The sequence below is a fragment of the Pempheris klunzingeri genome, chromosome 9, assembly GCF_042242105.1.
Source record: "Pempheris klunzingeri isolate RE-2024b chromosome 9, fPemKlu1.hap1, whole genome shotgun sequence".
Classification (NCBI taxonomy): Eukaryota; Metazoa; Chordata; class Actinopteri; order Acropomatiformes; family Pempheridae; genus Pempheris; species Pempheris klunzingeri.
Genome location: NC_092020.1, coordinates 17113904 through 17131417, shown reverse-complemented (window position 1 = coordinate 17131417; position 17514 = coordinate 17113904). Strand labels below are relative to the sequence as shown.

General features: G+C 39.6%; 3 protein-coding genes across 3 annotated transcripts; all 3 read left to right on the top strand.

Moving 5' to 3' along the window:
• LOC139206815 (uncharacterized) lies at positions 1-4617 on the top strand. The gene is made up of 12 exons (XM_070836414.1): positions 1-90; positions 202-314; positions 570-1196; positions 1497-1594; positions 1688-1746; positions 2297-2351; positions 2566-2603; positions 2757-2905; positions 3476-3535; positions 3731-3814; positions 4312-4397; positions 4495-4617. The coding sequence occupies exons 2-12, from the start codon at positions 242-244 to the stop codon at positions 4615-4617; spliced, it is 1452 nt and encodes a 483-aa protein (XP_070692515.1). The 5' UTR covers positions 1-90; positions 202-241.
• A 238-nt stretch (positions 4618-4855) lies between these two features.
• LOC139207134 (adhesion G-protein coupled receptor G2-like) lies at positions 4856-11703 on the top strand. Its single transcript, XM_070836769.1, has 16 exons — positions 4856-4895; positions 4979-5121; positions 5205-5334; positions 5989-6095; positions 6275-6491; positions 6626-6791; positions 7146-7298; positions 7628-7765; positions 7872-7917; positions 8130-8233; positions 8566-8687; positions 9429-9697; positions 9951-10056; positions 10328-10608; positions 10900-11001; positions 11116-11703. The coding sequence occupies exons 2-16, from the start codon at positions 5013-5015 to the stop codon at positions 11262-11264; spliced, it is 2199 nt and encodes a 732-aa protein (XP_070692870.1). The 5' UTR covers positions 4856-4895; positions 4979-5012; the 3' UTR covers positions 11265-11703.
• Positions 11704-12190: 487 nt separating this feature from the next.
• LOC139207581 (transcription cofactor vestigial-like protein 1) lies at positions 12191-17514 on the top strand. Its single transcript, XM_070837320.1, has 4 exons — positions 12191-12526; positions 13595-13797; positions 16301-16660; positions 17127-17514. The coding sequence occupies exons 2-4, from the start codon at positions 13608-13610 to the stop codon at positions 17162-17164; spliced, it is 588 nt and encodes a 195-aa protein (XP_070693421.1). The 5' UTR covers positions 12191-12526; positions 13595-13607; the 3' UTR covers positions 17165-17514.

Genomic DNA, 17514 nt, shown 5'->3' with positions numbered 1-17514 from the left:
TCAGCCGGTTTCTCACGAAGTGATATTGAAATTTATCTCTGACTAATTAGCTTAAGCTTCAGATTTTACCATTTCAAGGAGACAACCATGGTAAGTCCCAGTTATGTACCTACTCAAATAAAAACAAATTGATAATTATTGTATTATTTCTTCAGGCTGAACGCATGTTAAAAACATATTCATCTTATTGTCACCTTTCAGCAGATGACTACTTGAACACCCAGCGTTTTTGTTTGCTGTCATGACCTCCATCAGAAGCCCGTCTCTAGCTATCTGTCTGTGTGTACAGCTGACAGTGTGTCTTCTGGGTTCAAGTAAGATTTCAGACAGATTAAAAGATTTTGAAGTACATAACTATGTAAAATAGTACAAAACAAACATAGAATGATACGGTGTGTATAGTACCAGCACTTTTAATGCCTCAATTGACTAATCATGTTTTTTATTGCTTCTTGTGGGACAACTGTGAATAATTCACTGACTTTGATGCTTTTAACATCCTTATGGTTAATGAAGTGTAAATCTCTTAAATATTCACCTTTTAAATAAACACCTCTGTGTTGTTTCAGCTGCCTCTGCCAGTACCAGCCTGTGGGGTAAGAAGCTGGAGTTCATGGGTCGTCCATGTCTGTGGCAGCTACATCCAGATGCTGTGGTACCAGCCCTGAATGAGCTCAGTGTGTGCACACTTTTACGCCGCAACTTTGAGACAGAATGGACAGGTTTCATCTACAAAGCACCAGAGGGAAGATCCATAGAGTTGGGGCTTGGGGGCACACGCACACACCTGACAATATGGCTGTTTGGAGAAGCACTGCGCTTGAAAGGGACGCTGAAATTGCAAGAGTGGTACTCCATCTGTCTCACCTGGTGTGGTCGAGCTCAGAGGCTGAGGGTCTACATAAATGGGACCAGCCAGCATGAGGTCCGTGTGGATCACATGCAAACCCAGCAACTTTCCCAAAATGGAACTCTTACTCTCGGGGTGTCTCATTATGTAAATGCTAATGGTGAAGTGCAGATTGAGAATGGGAAAGAGCTGCTTGGTGAGATCAGTCTGTTCAGGATGTGGGCCAGAGAATGGAGTGCCGAGGAGATGGGGGGACAGAGCTGTGCAGATGGAGACGTGGTGAGCTGGGATCAGCGGCAGTGGAAATACAACTGCCCTCCTATGCCTGGCAACAACCTATGTTGTGGTAAATACAGTATGACCTTTTTCTATTGCATTTCATGGTCATCCAGATTGAGCTGTTTAGATTTAAAAAATGTTTTACTGCCAAGGTTTCTTCACCTATTCACATAACAAGGTAATCTATGGTAGGTGAGAGTTGATTGAGTGGGCAGATATTGCTTTGTTGTTCAATAACTACAGTTTAAGGTCAAAGACACTACACATTCCTGACTTCAGGAGTTTATGAACCTGTTGAGAGGTCCAACATTTTCCTTTGCAAGTACAGTATTGCACATTTTATCATTGTTATTTTCTTTGTTTTTAGCATGGTCCCTCTATAAAATTAAAATGTGGATATCCATAGTTGACCCTACAAAGCCTGGAAACTGTTCACTGTCCCTGAAGGGAGTCACAAAACACTGGGTATGAACAATATGTAAATAAGTCATCTGTATTTTGCATATCCAAATGATTTTCTTATCCACATGATTTACCATTGATGTCGTCTCTTATCAGTTGCAGAGCATTTTCCCTCGCAACATTTTTGTTCACGAAATCTTCGTGTCATCTCCAAGGTAACACACCTTTGTTTGCTAAACTCTCCTCTAAGCAGTGGTGTATCCTTTTGTCAAATAAAACTAGCGATACTGCAAAATAGAAATACTTAATGCAAAGTAAAAGTCCTGCAATGAAAAAGGACTCAGTAAGTAAAAGTAAAAGTACTCAGATATTATTAGCAAAGTAAAAAAAAAAAGCAAAGTAGTCATGTTATACTATTAAATAACATATTATTATTATTATTACTGATGCAAAAGTAGGACTTTACTGTTGTAGTTGGTTGAGGTGGAACTTATTTAATCTGTTTTATAAACTGTTGAATCTTTTGTAGTAAAAAGTATAACATTTCTTCTGTAGTTGAGTAGAAGTAATAAGCTCAAATTTGTACTACAGTACTGAACTTTAGTAACTTTCTGCCACCGTCTGCTAGTTTCTCATCAAAATGTGAATGAAGAGAGTGAATGACAGATGGTGATCGGTGCTTTGTAAGCCTGTGCACTCTGATCATGGTAGCAGTCCTGGACAACATTCTTGTCTGTAATTTCTGTTATCTGTGTTCCCATACAGCCATACCTCCCACGTGGTTAATAACTCTGCAGCTGTAAATGCGCAACAACCTCAGGTACACCACTATTAGTCCTCCGTTTGATTTTCCATGGAAAGAAGCAGCAATATCCTCAAAGACCAGCTGATTAGAAAACAGATGAAAGATCAATGTTATCTTCTGAGGAAATGAATGACGTATTTGAGCACTGAGGTCAATTCTGAGACAAGGTGCAAGTAAGTAAAATCATACAACCCTTTAATAAAGATTTGAACAAATTCTGTGTTTTCAGGGATCAACAACATTATCAAACCCCACCTGTGAAAAGTGGTAAGACCTACGATCTACAAAACGCTTTATGACATGTAAAGGATTATAATAATTAAAGTATACATGAGGGCTAAATGGCACAAGATGCATGGAATGAGCCAGATATACAGTTTACAGGTTGATTTAACCCATGATGTTGTGATTAATCCCCAGTTTCAGCTGTGAAGTCTATGTGAAAGTGGACCCTGCTGCTAATGTAGAAGTGGTTCAGGCCAACATTGTTGAGTTGCTGAGTTTGACATTCTCTGACAACTTCCTCAGCCTAACAGCTGACCCTAACAGCATCAGCATACTTCCTGTGGGTACGTATAGTCAGTTAAGTACCAGTCCTCTTACAGTGACTGTTGTGTTTAATTGGATTACTGGATCAATCAGAGATGAACTAAACTTAGATTTTTATGACCATCTTCACATGTGACATGAAGCTGATTTTTTTTTTGAGTGAGGTGTATTTATAGACATTATTTTATAATAGTTGCTAATTTCCTGTATTTTGTTCACAAGAGGCAGACTCTGGGTTTAACTAGAAATGTTCATCTGAGACATCACCATTTAAAAAATCCATTAAAGTAATATAATTTATTCTGCACTTTCACTGTGACTGTAAAAAAAAAGCTGGACTGAATGGATGAATCATAAACACACTAATGAAAACAACATCAGCAAACACCTGCAGATAGATATTAGAGCCAGAGAATACATTTCTGTGCTGCTAAAAATACCTCATAGATGACTAATGAATGTCTGACTATTCATCATAAGAGTTTGCATAATTTGATTTCAGTCAGACATTAGAATGTTAATTTAAAAATGTTCTTGAAATATTCATTCTTTAAACTTTGCTAATCAATGATTTATTTTGCGTCTCTCAGAGTTATTACCTGCAGTGACAGAACCACCACCAACTGTCAGCACTGGTGTACCTGCATCAGGTGAGCGTGCAAGAAAGAATAAAACATGTCCATGAGTTGTACTGGTGCTTTGCAGCAATATTGAATACCAAGGCATTTGACAAACTGGTTAATCTACTGTGGAATGATAGTAGAAATTTCCTGTTTTTAAATCCTCAACACTTTCTTGTGCTATTATTGGGGGCTCTCTTGTAAATTATGTCATCTAATTCACAGAAACAATTCCAACTCAAAGTCTGCCAGCTTACCCCGCTAACGTGTCGACGACAGAAGAGCCTTTAGATCTCAACGAGACCTCCGGTCAGTTCACCAAAAAGCTCCGATAAATCATTGCGTTTGTCCATCTTATTCCTTTTTGTTTCTTCTTCATGTCAGCTCAGTCATTTAATGTCCTGCAAGAGAAATTATTTTGCTGATAGGCAGCATTAAAACATAAATGTGTTACCAATAAAAACAAATTCTAATTCCCATTCCATCAAATCAGTTAATAGGTCAGTTCTGATGGCAGTGAAGGAAGTATTCAAATCTTTTATCTAAGCAAATATAGCAAAAGCACAGTGTAGAAATACTCTTTTGCAAGTACAAAAAAAATATTGAATCAAACATTCTTAAAGTGCTAAAAGTAAAATGGCTCATTATACAGAATGGCCCATTTACAGTAACAGAAAATCTAAATGTAAATGTATTTAATTCCACCACTGGTGGAGGATAAACGTTAATATGCCAGACAATTTGATTCAGGATTCCTGTTTGAACATGTAAAGATGCGCTGCTGTGTTGTCTTTTCACTCCTGCAGTTGAACCAGATACATTCTTCAGAGTTAATATGACCTTGAGTGTGACTGGCAGCCCGACAAAACCAAAGGATATCATTGAGAAATGGGTAAGAGACTCATACAATAATCACATAACTGCACTCGAAAGCTGACTTTACTGAGAAATATGAGAACACTGAATTATTCTCTTTGGGGCAACAAAAGGTAAAACAACAGCTGGAGGGGAACAATACCATGATTGTACTGAATCTCATCATAAAGAGCCATGTTGGCAGGTGGGTCCCATCGAATTCATTTATTGTTGCAAAACTAGGATCATGTTTTTGAAGTAGATGTGAAAGCTCTGGCTGACTTATTTGTCGTCTGTAATATTTTACAGGGACACGGAGCAGTACAATGGACTAATGGTGAGTTTACACTTCATTTTAAAAGCTAGACAAGTGAGACATAAAGACAAGACAAGACAAGTAAAACTGATTTAAATGTCAGTTTTGGGTGATTGAAGTTTAATGCTAGTGTAATATCTCATACCACAGCAATGATTGATATTTACAATGGATTCTGGTTTTTCCTTTCTTTTAGACTTTCAACGGCCAACAGAAACAGTGGGTGACAACTTTCCTTTACTGAAGCAGATGTGGTTCAAACCAGTGCTGTTGTTACCACTAACTATGTGTTTCATCAGCAGATTTTACTGCACCTTCCATGTTCAGGAATACAACATGGACAGTGTGGCAGCAATTGAAACTTTTATCAATGCTGCCTTGACATCAAAGTTTGAAAACGACTCCATTACTATTCAGGCTGTGGATGTGATGATCAAGCACATAGGTAACGTGGATTTCCTGATACAAATAAACATATGTTTAGTTATGGAATAAGACCTGGCAACATGCATTTATTCTTTTTTTCAGTGCCAGAAAACTGTTTAGAGGAAACTACTACAACAATCTATGGACAATATATCTGGCCTGAAGCATTTCCGCAAGTCAACCAAGATATGGGATGCAAAAAGCTACAATCAGAGAGAGCCTACAGGCTTTGGTAAGACAAACTGAATTGAATTGAAAATCAATACGCTGTACAAAATGCAAAATTTGGTGTTTTAATGACTGGTGTTACATAGCAGCATATTACACAATGTTGCTCACACAGTAATTAAGCATATATTGGTTTGCAGTTGACACAAAATGTAATAACATTCGGGAATTTATTTACACCTACTGGAGTCATCTGAGCCTGCATTCATCTCGGTGAAAAAATACGGGAAGAAAGTGGGAATTTTTCAGTAAATTGCTTTGTTTACTCGTACAGATCTTTGTCGCAGCAATCTATTTACATAGAGACAGCTCAGCGAGACAAGAAAATCCCCTCAATTACAATGTCCTGTTCCAAGCAATCCTCCCACTCTGCACACAAGCTCTGACCACACACATAATGTTGATGGATCCCTGCCAGCCAAAAATCAATTTCCTATAAGTGAATTATTAGTGCAATGAAGGGCTTCAATGTTCCTTATATCATATTTGCCAAATTTGATATAAATATCACAAGGGACAACGACTGAGTAATAAGGGTAATCACTTTTATGGTCTTTTGCATAATACTGCCTTGATGCTTATTAAGACTACTTAGGTTTTATGTTTTTTTATCACCCTTTTTATCACCCTGTTCACTCTGATTGTCTTTTCTCGTCAGTAAGTTAGACATTGAAACTGACACGACCAGCTGGGCTGATGCTGATATGACAAGCTGCACCCCACTTGTGACCATATCAAACCTGGACAATATCACTGTCACTCCTGGTAAGAAGATCACTCACACATAAAGTCTAATTAATTTCCATTGTTTATTCTGTTTTTTTGTTTGTTTTTTTTTAAAAAAAGAAGAAATAATTGCAAAAGAAAAAGTCATTGCCAAGGCCAAGGCCTTTGGCATCTCACATAACACAACAAAAAGCATTAATGATATTATTGATTTCTAGGTAATGCGGCTGAGGTTGTGGACATGATTCAGGACCTCGTAGATGTTCAGTTAGGTAGTAGTGCAGAGCTCTCTCCCTCTGATCTGGATACAGTGGTGAAGAAGCTCAGTGAAGTGGTAAATGTTAGCACCATCGAACCTGCTGTTGGCGCCAACATTGTCAGTGTTATTGCCGATATCCTGCTTTCCAAAACTGACATCACTCCAGTGGCCAACACGTAAGCAAGTGTCTGGTTAATCTCAGTAAATATACACTTAACCTTAGAACACAGAAATGTCTTTTCCTTCTAAATCCTGTCTTCTTTATTCTAATTTTCTTGTTAATCTGCCTTTATTTTGTCTTTGGAAAAAGTGTCCTTAATCTGACAGAGAGAATGGGGAACAACATGGATTTCCAAGATGAATCTGTCTGTCTAACAGCACCCTCTCTGGCCCTGTCCATGATCAACGTAGATCCAAATGAATTCAGGGGCCTCACCTTCAGCGTGTCCTCCGTTTCTTCAACCCTGAACCCAGAGGTGAGACGCTATAGATGCTAAAATATCCAATAAAAGGGGGCAGCACATTTTTACTCATGAGCTGTTTTTGTGGACTGCAAAAGACAGATATCCACAAGGAAAAGACTCAACTCCAGAACTGGTTCCACCTGAGTGCTCAAGGACAACTATTGTTGCATTAATGTCCTTGAACGCAGGGCAGGGCACTGAGCAATCATAGCATATTAAAATGTCACTAGAAAAAGCAAATGATATGGACTGGTAGTTTGAAACATTGTTTTAGACTGACAGGTGGTGAGAAATACTCATCCATGGGGTTGGATTCAAAGCACCCTGTAGCACTGGGATTAAGTGTTATTGTTGCTTTTTCCTCAGGTCTTTGTCAACCAGAGCTTTGTGAATAAACCACTTCCTGGCACAAATGCAACTATCTCTTTGCCCTCTTCACTCCACAATTGTTTGCCTCCTGGAGAAAGAAATAAAACTCGTGTCCAGTTTCAGTTCTATGGAACAGAAGGACTGTTTCAGGTAATTTCATTCAAAGCTTCCGTCTCTTTTTTCTCGTCCTCTATTTTCTATTTTCCGACGGCTGCAGACACTACATTATCTTATGCAGACCTAATAATGCTTACAGGGTGGCATTTTTGAAGCACAGTTAAACATCTTGGGAATGAAGCTTATTTGCTTTCTTGCAGAGAGTTAAATGAGAAGATCGACATCACTCTCATGTTTGTGGGATCTATATGAATCTTGCGTCTCACTATTTAGGTTCTTTCTACTTTAGTTAATCAACTCACTTACTGCTGTTTATAATCCTACCTGTTAATGTGACAACATTTTTCATTTTTTTTTAACAGGATCTACACACAACCAACGCAACACAGAGCAACTGGACATTGAATTCCCATATAGTATCTGCCAGCATCAATGCCAGCCATGTCAGCAACCTGAAGGATCGAGTGGTAGTGACCCTCAGCCATCAAACACCCAAGCAGGTGACAAATCAATGCCTTCATTTCATCAGTTAGAATAATTGTTTTTATAACTGTATGACTGTATTTGAATTTAAAAACATCATCACTTCCCTGCCTTGTTTTACAGCCGGAAGACAAAGTACGGTGTGTGTTTTGGGATTTTCAGGAAAACGGTGAGTTGCTTAATATTTGTTACATTTTATATGCTTACATTTGGATTTAGATGATTTACTGCCCCTGAGCCTCATAGTACTTTTTAAGAACCAGTTAGATCAATAAAGGTCCCTAAATGTATTGTGTGGTGTGTCTATCTGATAAGGAGCTTTAATCAAATGTGTGTGTGTGTGTGTGTGTGTGTGTGTGTGTGTGTGTGTGTGTGTGTCAGGTGGGCAGGGTGGGTGGAACAGCAGAGGTTGTGAAACCCGGAGTATTTCTCCTTATCAGACCAGCTGTCTCTGTGATCACCTCACACATTTCGCTGTGCTCCTGGTGAGTCACTGGTCAGCTTTTAATAAATCAAGCCAGGGAACAAACAACTCCCACTAGCACCAACATACTGTGTGCAATCTGGCCAGTTTCTTATTGCTTGCATATTTTTCTGCTAATGATGCAATATGCTAATGTTAAAACCACAGTGGTTGATTTCTTTTATATAATTATATTATTTTTCATTTCGTTAGATGCGATGGGTTGAGTTTTAACAGTTTGCACTACACTGGGAACACAAAAGTTAAAATTAAAAGTGTTAAAATTCTACACTTACTATTAAATATAAGTAAATAATACTTTATATGTTATTCAGTTTGCATATTGTGTTTCAGGATGTATCCAGAACCCAGATCAGTGAAGCTGACAGTCAGATTCTGACAGTCATCTCATATATAGGCTGTGGTATATCCTCCATCTTTCTGGGCATCACTCTTCTCACCTACCTTGCATTTGAGTAAGTCACTGGGAACGACAATAACATACTAATCGCATTGTGTTACACTTTTTGGCAAATGTGCAATGATTACTGCAATGATTTATATTCACTCACACAAATTATGTTTTTTTTATGAAATGATGCAATCCTTCTTAAGATGCTGACTTGGATTGTTTCAGCTATGATGGGACTGCTGGCTTGATTAAGTAGGGCATTGATCTACAGTGCATTTTAACTCCAACTGTATCATACAGACAAATACATATATGTCACATACAGGTAACAGCTTCATCAATCTTGTACACAAGTGAAATTAAATATATAATATTGCAGAAATGCTGCATTAAAGATGTTCAGACGTCAACCAGTCTCTCTTTAATTCCCACACTGAAGCCCACAATGAAGATTTCATATCGATAAAAATGACTGTTAAGGTTCGAGTGGTGATGTGGCAAGGTGTCAGAATAAAACATTTCCACTGGTTCCATTAAGTGTCCCACTTTTCAGAAAAAGCTAATAAATTCTCCTTGAGTACGATCTGCTTTGTTGCCAGGTTGTTATTTGTTTCGATTGCATTTAGGAGTCAGTCAAATACTGAACACGGTGATGATTTTAGCCAAGACAATCAAATTTTCCGTATTTCCACATGCCTCTCATCAGCATGAAATCCAGAGAAGGTTGACAACATTTCAGACTTTTCATTTGTCTCCCTGTTCCTCTGTCACTCCATATATTCATCTGTTATTTGGTATACTTAAGGAAGCTGCGTCGAGACTACCCATCTAAGATACTCATCAACCTATCAGCTGCCCTGCTGGGTTTGAGCATGCTCTTCCTTCTGGACTCCTGGCTCTCATCCTTCTCCAACTATGGTCTCTGCATTGCCACTGCTGCAATGCTGCATTACTTCCTGCTGGCTTCTTTCACCTGGATGGGCCTGGAGGCTGTGCAGATGTACCTTGCACTGGTCAAAGTCTTCAACATCTACGTTCCCTCCTACATTCTCAAGTTCTGTGTCGTAGGATGGGGTAAGACAGAACTTCAGGTGTTCCTCGCTGTTGTTTGAAAATGTCCACGGGTCAGTTTGCTTTGATCCGCTGATTAAGTTCCAGGATGGATTTTGGTTGGTTTTAATCAAGCGGCAAGGGGTTGAGCTCGTGAAATTTTATTTTACAGAGCAGTAACTTGTCTTCTTTTTTGCCACCATGTGTGAATGTGCTTAAATGGCTCTGATCTGAGTGAGCAGAATAAATGAGGATTTTTTCTTGTGTGCTGTCACAGGTGTTCCTTTGGTCATAGTCAGCCTTGTGCTGGTCATTGATAAAGATGCCTATGGCAGCACTATGACTGAAGAGGCTGCAGTTGTGCTTCAGTCCACTGACCCATTGTAAGTACAGGCACTGGGTGAGTCATCTCTATCTTGGATGCATCATTGTCTAAATTGTGTGATAGAAATTGTGAGATTCAGTCTGTTGAGTGCCTGATAGAATTTATCGAAGGATAAACGTATGGATTTATTTATTGATTTGTGAATTTAACAACACATAGGCAAAAAAATAAACTCTCAGCAACTTAGACAAAGAGCAAATGTAATTGATGGCATTTGTGATAAATCCCAGTGTAAATTACATGATGATCAACCCTCCCCCTCCCTCCAGCTGCTGGCTGCAGAGTGACGTCTTCTTCTACGTGACGGTGGTGGCATTTGTTCTTCTGATCCTGCTGTGCAACATTTCTGTGTTCATCATGGTTCTGATCCAGATCAGGCAAATGGGGGCCAATAAACCGTCAGCAAACAGCCGCAGCTCTCTGCAGGACTTGAGGGCGGTGGCCAGTCTCACCGTCCTGTTAGGTCTGACGTGGTCGATGGGATTTTTTTCATTTGGACCAGGCAGAGTGGTCCTGATGTACCTGTTCTCCATCTTAAACACTCTGCAGGGTAACTATGAGCTGTAGCTTGTGTTATTGCTTACAGAGGACCACATCTGTATTTCTGTTAGAATTTATGTGACTTTAGAATAATGTCTAGATCAGCATGTGTGTTTGCTTGGTTTTATAATGACTTGATTTTAATGAATGGTAGAGTTTCAGCAATTCATAAAGAATGCACACATTTAAGTGTGCATTTAAAAGTAGTACATTAAATGAAACTGTGAAACGACAGTGCCACTACTATGTGTATATCATGTTGTAGTATTACAACATTTTAAAAATCTCTGCTCTTTTGTAGGCTTCTTCGTTTTTTTGTTCCATTGTTTGATGAAGGAAAATGTGAGGAAACAGTGGAGAATCCACTTGTGCTGCGGTCGTTTCAGACTCACTAATTACTCAGGTACCTAATGTAGAGCAACACAACACTTGTGGATGTGGATTGAGGCCAGATGATTGAGGATGTATGTCAAGGTGGATGATTAATTGTTTTCTCTTTGTTGTCTCCTGTGTTCAGATTGTAGCCGCACTGTGACCAAGGGCAGTCGCTGCAAAAAGAATAAGCTTGTTAACTCTGACTCCGTCCGATCTGACAACACCTCCACCATCAGGAAGATCTCAGGCTCCTCTACAGCATCAGCAGAAAACCACCACCAGGGGGCATGAGCGGGCCTCTCTATGTGCCAATCTGTGCAAGTCCTCCTTTCAAAAAAAAATCCCCGAAAAATCCATTGTCACAAACAGATGGAAAACAGAACATTTCCATGTCAAAGATCAAATAAACCACAATGTCAGGGAGATGCAATCAGCGTTAAACCAGCTATGAAAGGTGAATACTGTTCTGACAGACAATTCAAAGCAATGGAAGGAAGTGTATTCTGAAAAGTATACATTTTATCTAAGAGGCCCAGATTTAAAAGCTCAAAAGCTTTCAATCTACAGTTCACCTTCACCTTTTCATGTACAGTAAATTGTCAGAAATTTCTACACAATTTTTCTTTATAGCAGCTCTCGATCTGCTTCTCATTCAAAAACATTTTTATGCTGCTCATGTTTACTATGAAGATATTTTAAAACATGTTAACATTTCAATGATAATAAAATATTCATGTAAGTTTTGTTGAAACAGTTCGTGTGATCTTTCCATGTATAATCTTGGGATTGCTCTGATCCTAAACCAATGAATGTCTGCAGATTGTTTTTGTGAGTGTAAAGATTTCAACCTTCACAAGCACCAATAATTTCACTGAAGTAAGACCTTGAACACATTCATATAAGACCACACTGAAACACAATTTGATCTCTTATTTTTACAGTAAGTACAAAAAAGCCATAGAAACAAGTAGGGTCCTACACTGAATTATTGAAGTGCATGGGAACATGGAGAACCACAAGTTAACCACAGAACTCGTAAAGGTTATGGGTTCTTCAGATGTGGAGGTCAGTTTAAAAGTAATATGAATATTTGTTTGTACTATGTTACATATTAATGAGGTTTAACTTTATGATTTCAATGATGTCGAATCTTTAAAAAACTAAACTGATTCAGTTCCTCTCAGTGGCAAATTAACAGTGTGACTGAAGAATGCTATAAAAAGGTGTCGTTAAGGTTCCTGAGGAACTGGCTGAATGACATTCTGCTCATAGCTGTCTGCATTCAGGAAGCATCACACACCTACACAGTCTAACACATCAGGTAACTTTTGAGGCTTGGTGAGTGAAACATCTTGTCTGTAGAGGAGAGGAAGAAAATAAGGACATTCGACGTTGGTTCTTCGGATCTAATCGACTAATCTAACTGATGTTTAAGCATAAATCACCTTGCACTTTTTTCCAACAATTTTGGCTGCTGCTCATGTAGGTGAACACATCAACTTGTCAGTGCAACGACGCACTCCCTGGTCATCTCTGTGCTTTCATCAGGTCAGGTAAGAGAAGCAAGTTACTTAAAATATGACTGACACAATGCTTTGGTTCCTTATTCACAAAGAGGGTTAGCAGTTAAATGAAGGTTCATCTAACTTTTTTGTGTCTGCACTATGAGATGGATGTAATCTGATTATTTACACTTTACGCCGTCATATAGTTAGACAGATAGATAGACAGATAGATAGATAGATAGATAGATAGATAGATAGATAGATAGATAGATAGATAGATAGATAGATAGATTAGCCTTTATTCATCCCACAGTGGGGAAATTCACAGTTGCTGTTAGTCGCTGACATAATGTTCTCCCTAAAATATAACACATTATACATGTCAGCCCATTATTCAAACATCCTATGGTGCAAACCCACATAATACATTTCTTATTAATCTTTTTGGATTGTAAATATCTAAGTAAGATGCCCATCTTCTGGCAAATTAAAAAGTGAATTCTTCCTGATGTTGACATTTCCCAGTGCTGCAGCAAACATATTGTACACCATCTTCTGAATTTCATGCATTGTAACTATTGTATCTTCACACTTGATCAAAATGAAAGGTGTACACTCTTGCTGTTTGTGTTACTGTCTGTGTGCTAAAATCAGCTTGTGAGTAATCCAGTTTAATAGCTTGTGGCAAACAGGAATGTACTCCACTGAAGAAGACTTTCTTTTAATTTGCCTTTTTGATGAAAATGAAAAATGATTGTAATTCTAATCACTTTCAAGCAATTGCAAATGTCTTAAAAAATGTGGATAGCAATAGACCAGGTCCAGGTCAGGTAGTAAGTACGTACACCCTTTAGTGCAAAGTAGGCCTATATAAAGTATCTGAAATGTGAATAAATGTGATAAGCATCCCACTCACTTATCAATCCAAGAGAATAGGTTTTAAGGTTTTTAGGGAAACTGTGAACTACTCCATTATGGATCAAGTTTGTGTGTCAAATCTGTTGTTGCATGGATCATTTGGAGTAATACATGATTGTAAGTCGTGCTTAATTGCACAAGATACTGAAATGGTCTTTACTGAGCATTTTCTAATGCTTCTAATGATCCTGTTTACAGTCACAACTGACACATGGAGGACAAAACAGGCAGTCCGACGGCTGTGAAGGTGGAGGAGCACTCTCAGTGTGTCATCCTCACTTATTTCCACGGGGACATCAACAGCATGGTGGATGCTCACTTCAGCCGGGCTCTCGGCAAAGTTTGCAAGGCCAAGGAGCCAGCAGCAAAGACAAAGAAAATCCGTAAAACTATTAAACCGGGTAAGCGCAAAAAATCAACCTTGTATGCAGGGGTGCAGTCAGAGGGGTGGAGGCTTGGATGATTTCATGGGCCCAGGGCTGACATGGGCCCTCAAAATACTACATGGACACAGAACGTTAATTTTCTGAGGAAATTATTTAATAATAATAAAAAATAAAATAATTCTATTAAGAAGAAAGAAGAAATAAGGCTAAAATAATAATATTTTATAATATTCCTGCCATATCACACCCCTCAGTAAAAACATTGAATGGTTCAGTCTTACCTACTTATTAGCCGACAGCTAGTGCGATGTACTAAATTGCATACTTTTTACTACCTTGAAGATTCAACACTTCACCAAGCATGCCAGAGACATGCATGCTGTCAAGGCACTGTCATCTGTCTGTACTGTCTCTGCATTTCAGTCAATGTGATGAATGCTCAGAGGATTGTGGGTCTGAATAGTCAGAAAAGCATGCTGTCTTGCATACTGCAAAATGCAACAAGATGCAGCAGGACGACGTAAAAGCATACTAAATAGTACTATGGATATTGGAATGCACCCTAGGCATGTGTGTAGATCTCCGCCCTGCGCTGTAGGTACAGAAAGTCAAACTCAAAACCAAAAAACAGAGGAAGGCTCAAGGACGGTAAGAAAAGGGGTGACAGGGAGAACACACAGTGACAAGTTGTTGCCCAATTTTTCTGCCAGAGATTAAAGGGAAGTGCCCATAAAAATCTATACATTTTGTTAATAATAATAAAAAAAATAAAAATAGTAATATTCTGTTTTAATTTTGAAGCTATTTGCAAACTAGCTACGGTACAATAATTTCACTCTGGCAGTTTGAATTTACTTAAAGTACACCCTCAATAGATCAACATTATCTGCTTACAACGTTCTTACAGTCATTACATTTTTATGTAGCTGAAATTCAATCAAAACTTTAATCAATAATCAGTTTGGCCATCATGCAGCTCCAACAAGCCCAACGTCAAATTTGTTTTGTGTAAAACATCATGTCTGGTTCCTGTCCCTAAGTCACCCAAACACCCCCAATGATAACAGACCAGTGGCTTTGACTCCACACGTCATGAAGTCACTGGAGAGGCCAGTCCTGAAGCATGTCCATGCATTATTCAAACCATCATTAGACCCCCATCACTATGCGCCTGCTGCACAGGGCTTACACACACCTGGAAGAGGCAGCAGCATTTCGAGGAGTCATGTGCTTCAACTTTTCAAGTACTTTTAAAACCATGTGTACACCGGTGGCCTGGAACCCCAACTACCTCTCACGCCCACTGGTATGTGTGGCTGTAGAGCAACGTGTCAGCAATAATAAGTAGCAAAGGGGCACCTCAGTGGACAGTCCTGCCTGCCTTCCTGTTCACAATCTACACCCCAGACTCAAGAAACAGCTCACAGTCCTGCATCTTGCAGAGGCATTTGGACGAATATGCCATTGTGGGCTGCCTGAACAGGAGGATGAGTGCAGGACTGTGGTGGACAGAAATGTGGAGTGGTGTGGTCAAAATAAACTACAACTCAACATCACAAAAACTGAGGAGTTGGTGGTAGATTTCAGGAAGCAAAGGATCCCTCCAAACTCGAAATACAAGTACCTGGGTGTCAACATAAACAACAAGATGGACCGGACTAAAAACACAGAAGCTCAGTACAAGAAAGGTCAGAACCGCCTGTATTTCTCAGGAGACTCAGGTCTTTCAGTGTCTGCAGAACCATGCTGCAGATGTTTAATCAAATGATGGCCGCCAGTGTCATTTTCTACGCTGTAGTGTGCTCGGTGTGGGCATCAGGGTGATGGCAGGTGATGCTAACAGGCTCATTATGCTCATCAGGAAAGCAGGTTCTGTCCTGGTGTCTTTGGTGGAGGTGTCGGAGAGGAGGATGCAGAGGACACTACTCAGTATTATGGACAATGCCTTGCCACTGCAGTCATATCAGAGCACCTTCAACAGCAGACTCCGAGGTGCACCACAGGACGCCACAGTGGCCATCAAACTGTGCAACTCCTCTCCCGCTTACAGGAAGGACAGCTGAAGCATCAGACACTGAGAACAATAATAGCAATTTTATGTGCAATATGACTTTTCTTTGTTAGTTAACTTATCTTACTACTTATCTATGTTGTTTCTATTGTTTGTTTCTATTGGACACTGTTGTTAGCATTTACTCCCTGTATACTTTACACTTATTATTACTCTACTCTTATTTTCTTATGTTGCTGTAATTTTTGAGTAATGTTCCTGCAGAATTTCATTCAGGATTAATAAAATTCTATCTTAAGTTATTCCAGCCTGCAGACATAAATGTATTATTAGTTTGTTTTTGCAGGTGTGGTTTGTTATAGCATAGTAGTCTACATGGTTGAGAATGGGAGCCCAATATTATATTCTTTGTATAGGTCCAAAATATCCAGCAGTGCATGACTAGCTGACTACAAACAGAACAATCAATCATCCTCACTGCATGGCTTCTTTCTTTGTCCCCCGCAGAGCAAAACAGCCCCTGTCAGCGCAGTGCTGTTAACTCTTACACAGAGTCACAGATCCCTCCTGCAGCGGGACGTCTCCTGACCTTCAGCCCTGCAGACGATGCTCCCAACTCATGGCATGCATTCACGTCCAGGGCAGGAGAGGGCCCGGGGCTGCCGTCCATCACATACTCCCTGTCCCCAGAAGGGTTGAGTCTTACTGGACAGCAATACGCCACATCCCTGCTCAACCTACTGCATAATGACCGGGGTGAGATGGGACCCAGCATGCCCTCTGGCTCCAAGCCAGAACTGCTTCCCAGCTGGACGGTGCCTCAAGGATTCAGAGAGTCAACGGACCCTGCCGTAGGCTTTGAATCTGGTAAGCCTTCAGCTGGAATGTAACATCTTTGAAAATGTCTTCCAACCAATAAAATGAAAACAACAGTTTTTTAGACAGAGGAATGGATACCACTTTAGAATGGATAGCACTATTTTTTAGAATATGCTCTGAATCAATGAACATATAGTAGAAATTATAAGTTCATTAATAAATTAGAGAGATCTTATACTAATAATCATTGGTGATGTCATCACCTGTATAGACATATTTAAAGTTATTTAGAACCTACTTGCTAGGTGTTTCTTTATCAAAAAGTTCCTGACTGTCTTACTCCTTGGTGACCACTCAGGAATTTGTGCATCTTAATCTGAGAAATACCACCATGTGTAAATGATACACATCTATTACACCTTAATTTTACTCAGCATGCTTGATGACAAACTTGTTCATATACGTCCATTAGAGCTGTTTAAAAATCACTGACGTTTTGTCACCACTCTGTCAGGACGGCGTCTGGACAAGAAGGACTTGTACTGGTATTGAAGGGAGAGGAGCAGCAGAGACAGAGAGCAGCTCCAACTGCATCGCATACCTGTGGCTCTGTGAAGCCTCCTGGCTCTGTGTTCACTCCGGTAGCTGTCAGATATTTTCTCGTCCAACAGGCCTGAGTGTCATCTGAGAGTACACACGGAAGAAAGAGCAGCGCTCCCAGTCCCTGCCCCGCTCTTTCCATTTGTCAGTAAAATGACCTCAGCTCCTCAGCATGTACAAACTGGAACAACCTTTCTGAAAGGGGCCATTCTCTGACAAACCTGTTCTTCAGCTCTGTCACTCCTCTTGTAGATCTCACAGTACTCTATGTGTTATTGCACCCTTTGCAACAGAGGCTGTGC

Excerpts from the sequence above, each read along its gene's own strand:
- LOC139206815 (XM_070836414.1), top strand. The coding sequence starts at position 242 with ATGACCTCCATCAGAAGCCCGTCTCTAGCTATCTGTCTGTGTGTACAG. Across the intron at positions 315-569 it reads AGTGTGTCTTCTGGGTTCAA|CTGCCTCTGCCAGTACCAGC; the intron begins GTAAGATTTCAG and ends GTGTTGTTTCAG. Across the intron at positions 2,604-2,756 it reads AACCCCACCTGTGAAAAGTG|TTTCAGCTGTGAAGTCTATG; the intron begins GTAAGACCTACG and ends ATTAATCCCCAG.
- LOC139207134 (XM_070836769.1), top strand. The coding sequence starts at position 5,013 with ATGGACAGTGTGGCAGCAATTGAAACTTTTATCAATGCTGCCTTGACA. Across the intron at positions 6,792-7,145 it reads CTTCAACCCTGAACCCAGAG|GTCTTTGTCAACCAGAGCTT; the intron begins GTGAGACGCTAT and ends CTTTTTCCTCAG. Across the intron at positions 8,688-9,428 it reads CTCACCTACCTTGCATTTGA|GAAGCTGCGTCGAGACTACC; the intron begins GTAAGTCACTGG and ends GGTATACTTAAG.
- LOC139207581 (XM_070837320.1), top strand. The coding sequence starts at position 13,608 with ATGGAGGACAAAACAGGCAGTCCGACGGCTGTGAAGGTGGAGGAGCAC. Across the intron at positions 13,798-16,300 it reads CCGTAAAACTATTAAACCGG|AGCAAAACAGCCCCTGTCAG; the intron begins GTAAGCGCAAAA and ends TGTCCCCCGCAG. Across the intron at positions 16,661-17,126 it reads TGCCGTAGGCTTTGAATCTG|GACGGCGTCTGGACAAGAAG; the intron begins GTAAGCCTTCAG and ends CCACTCTGTCAG.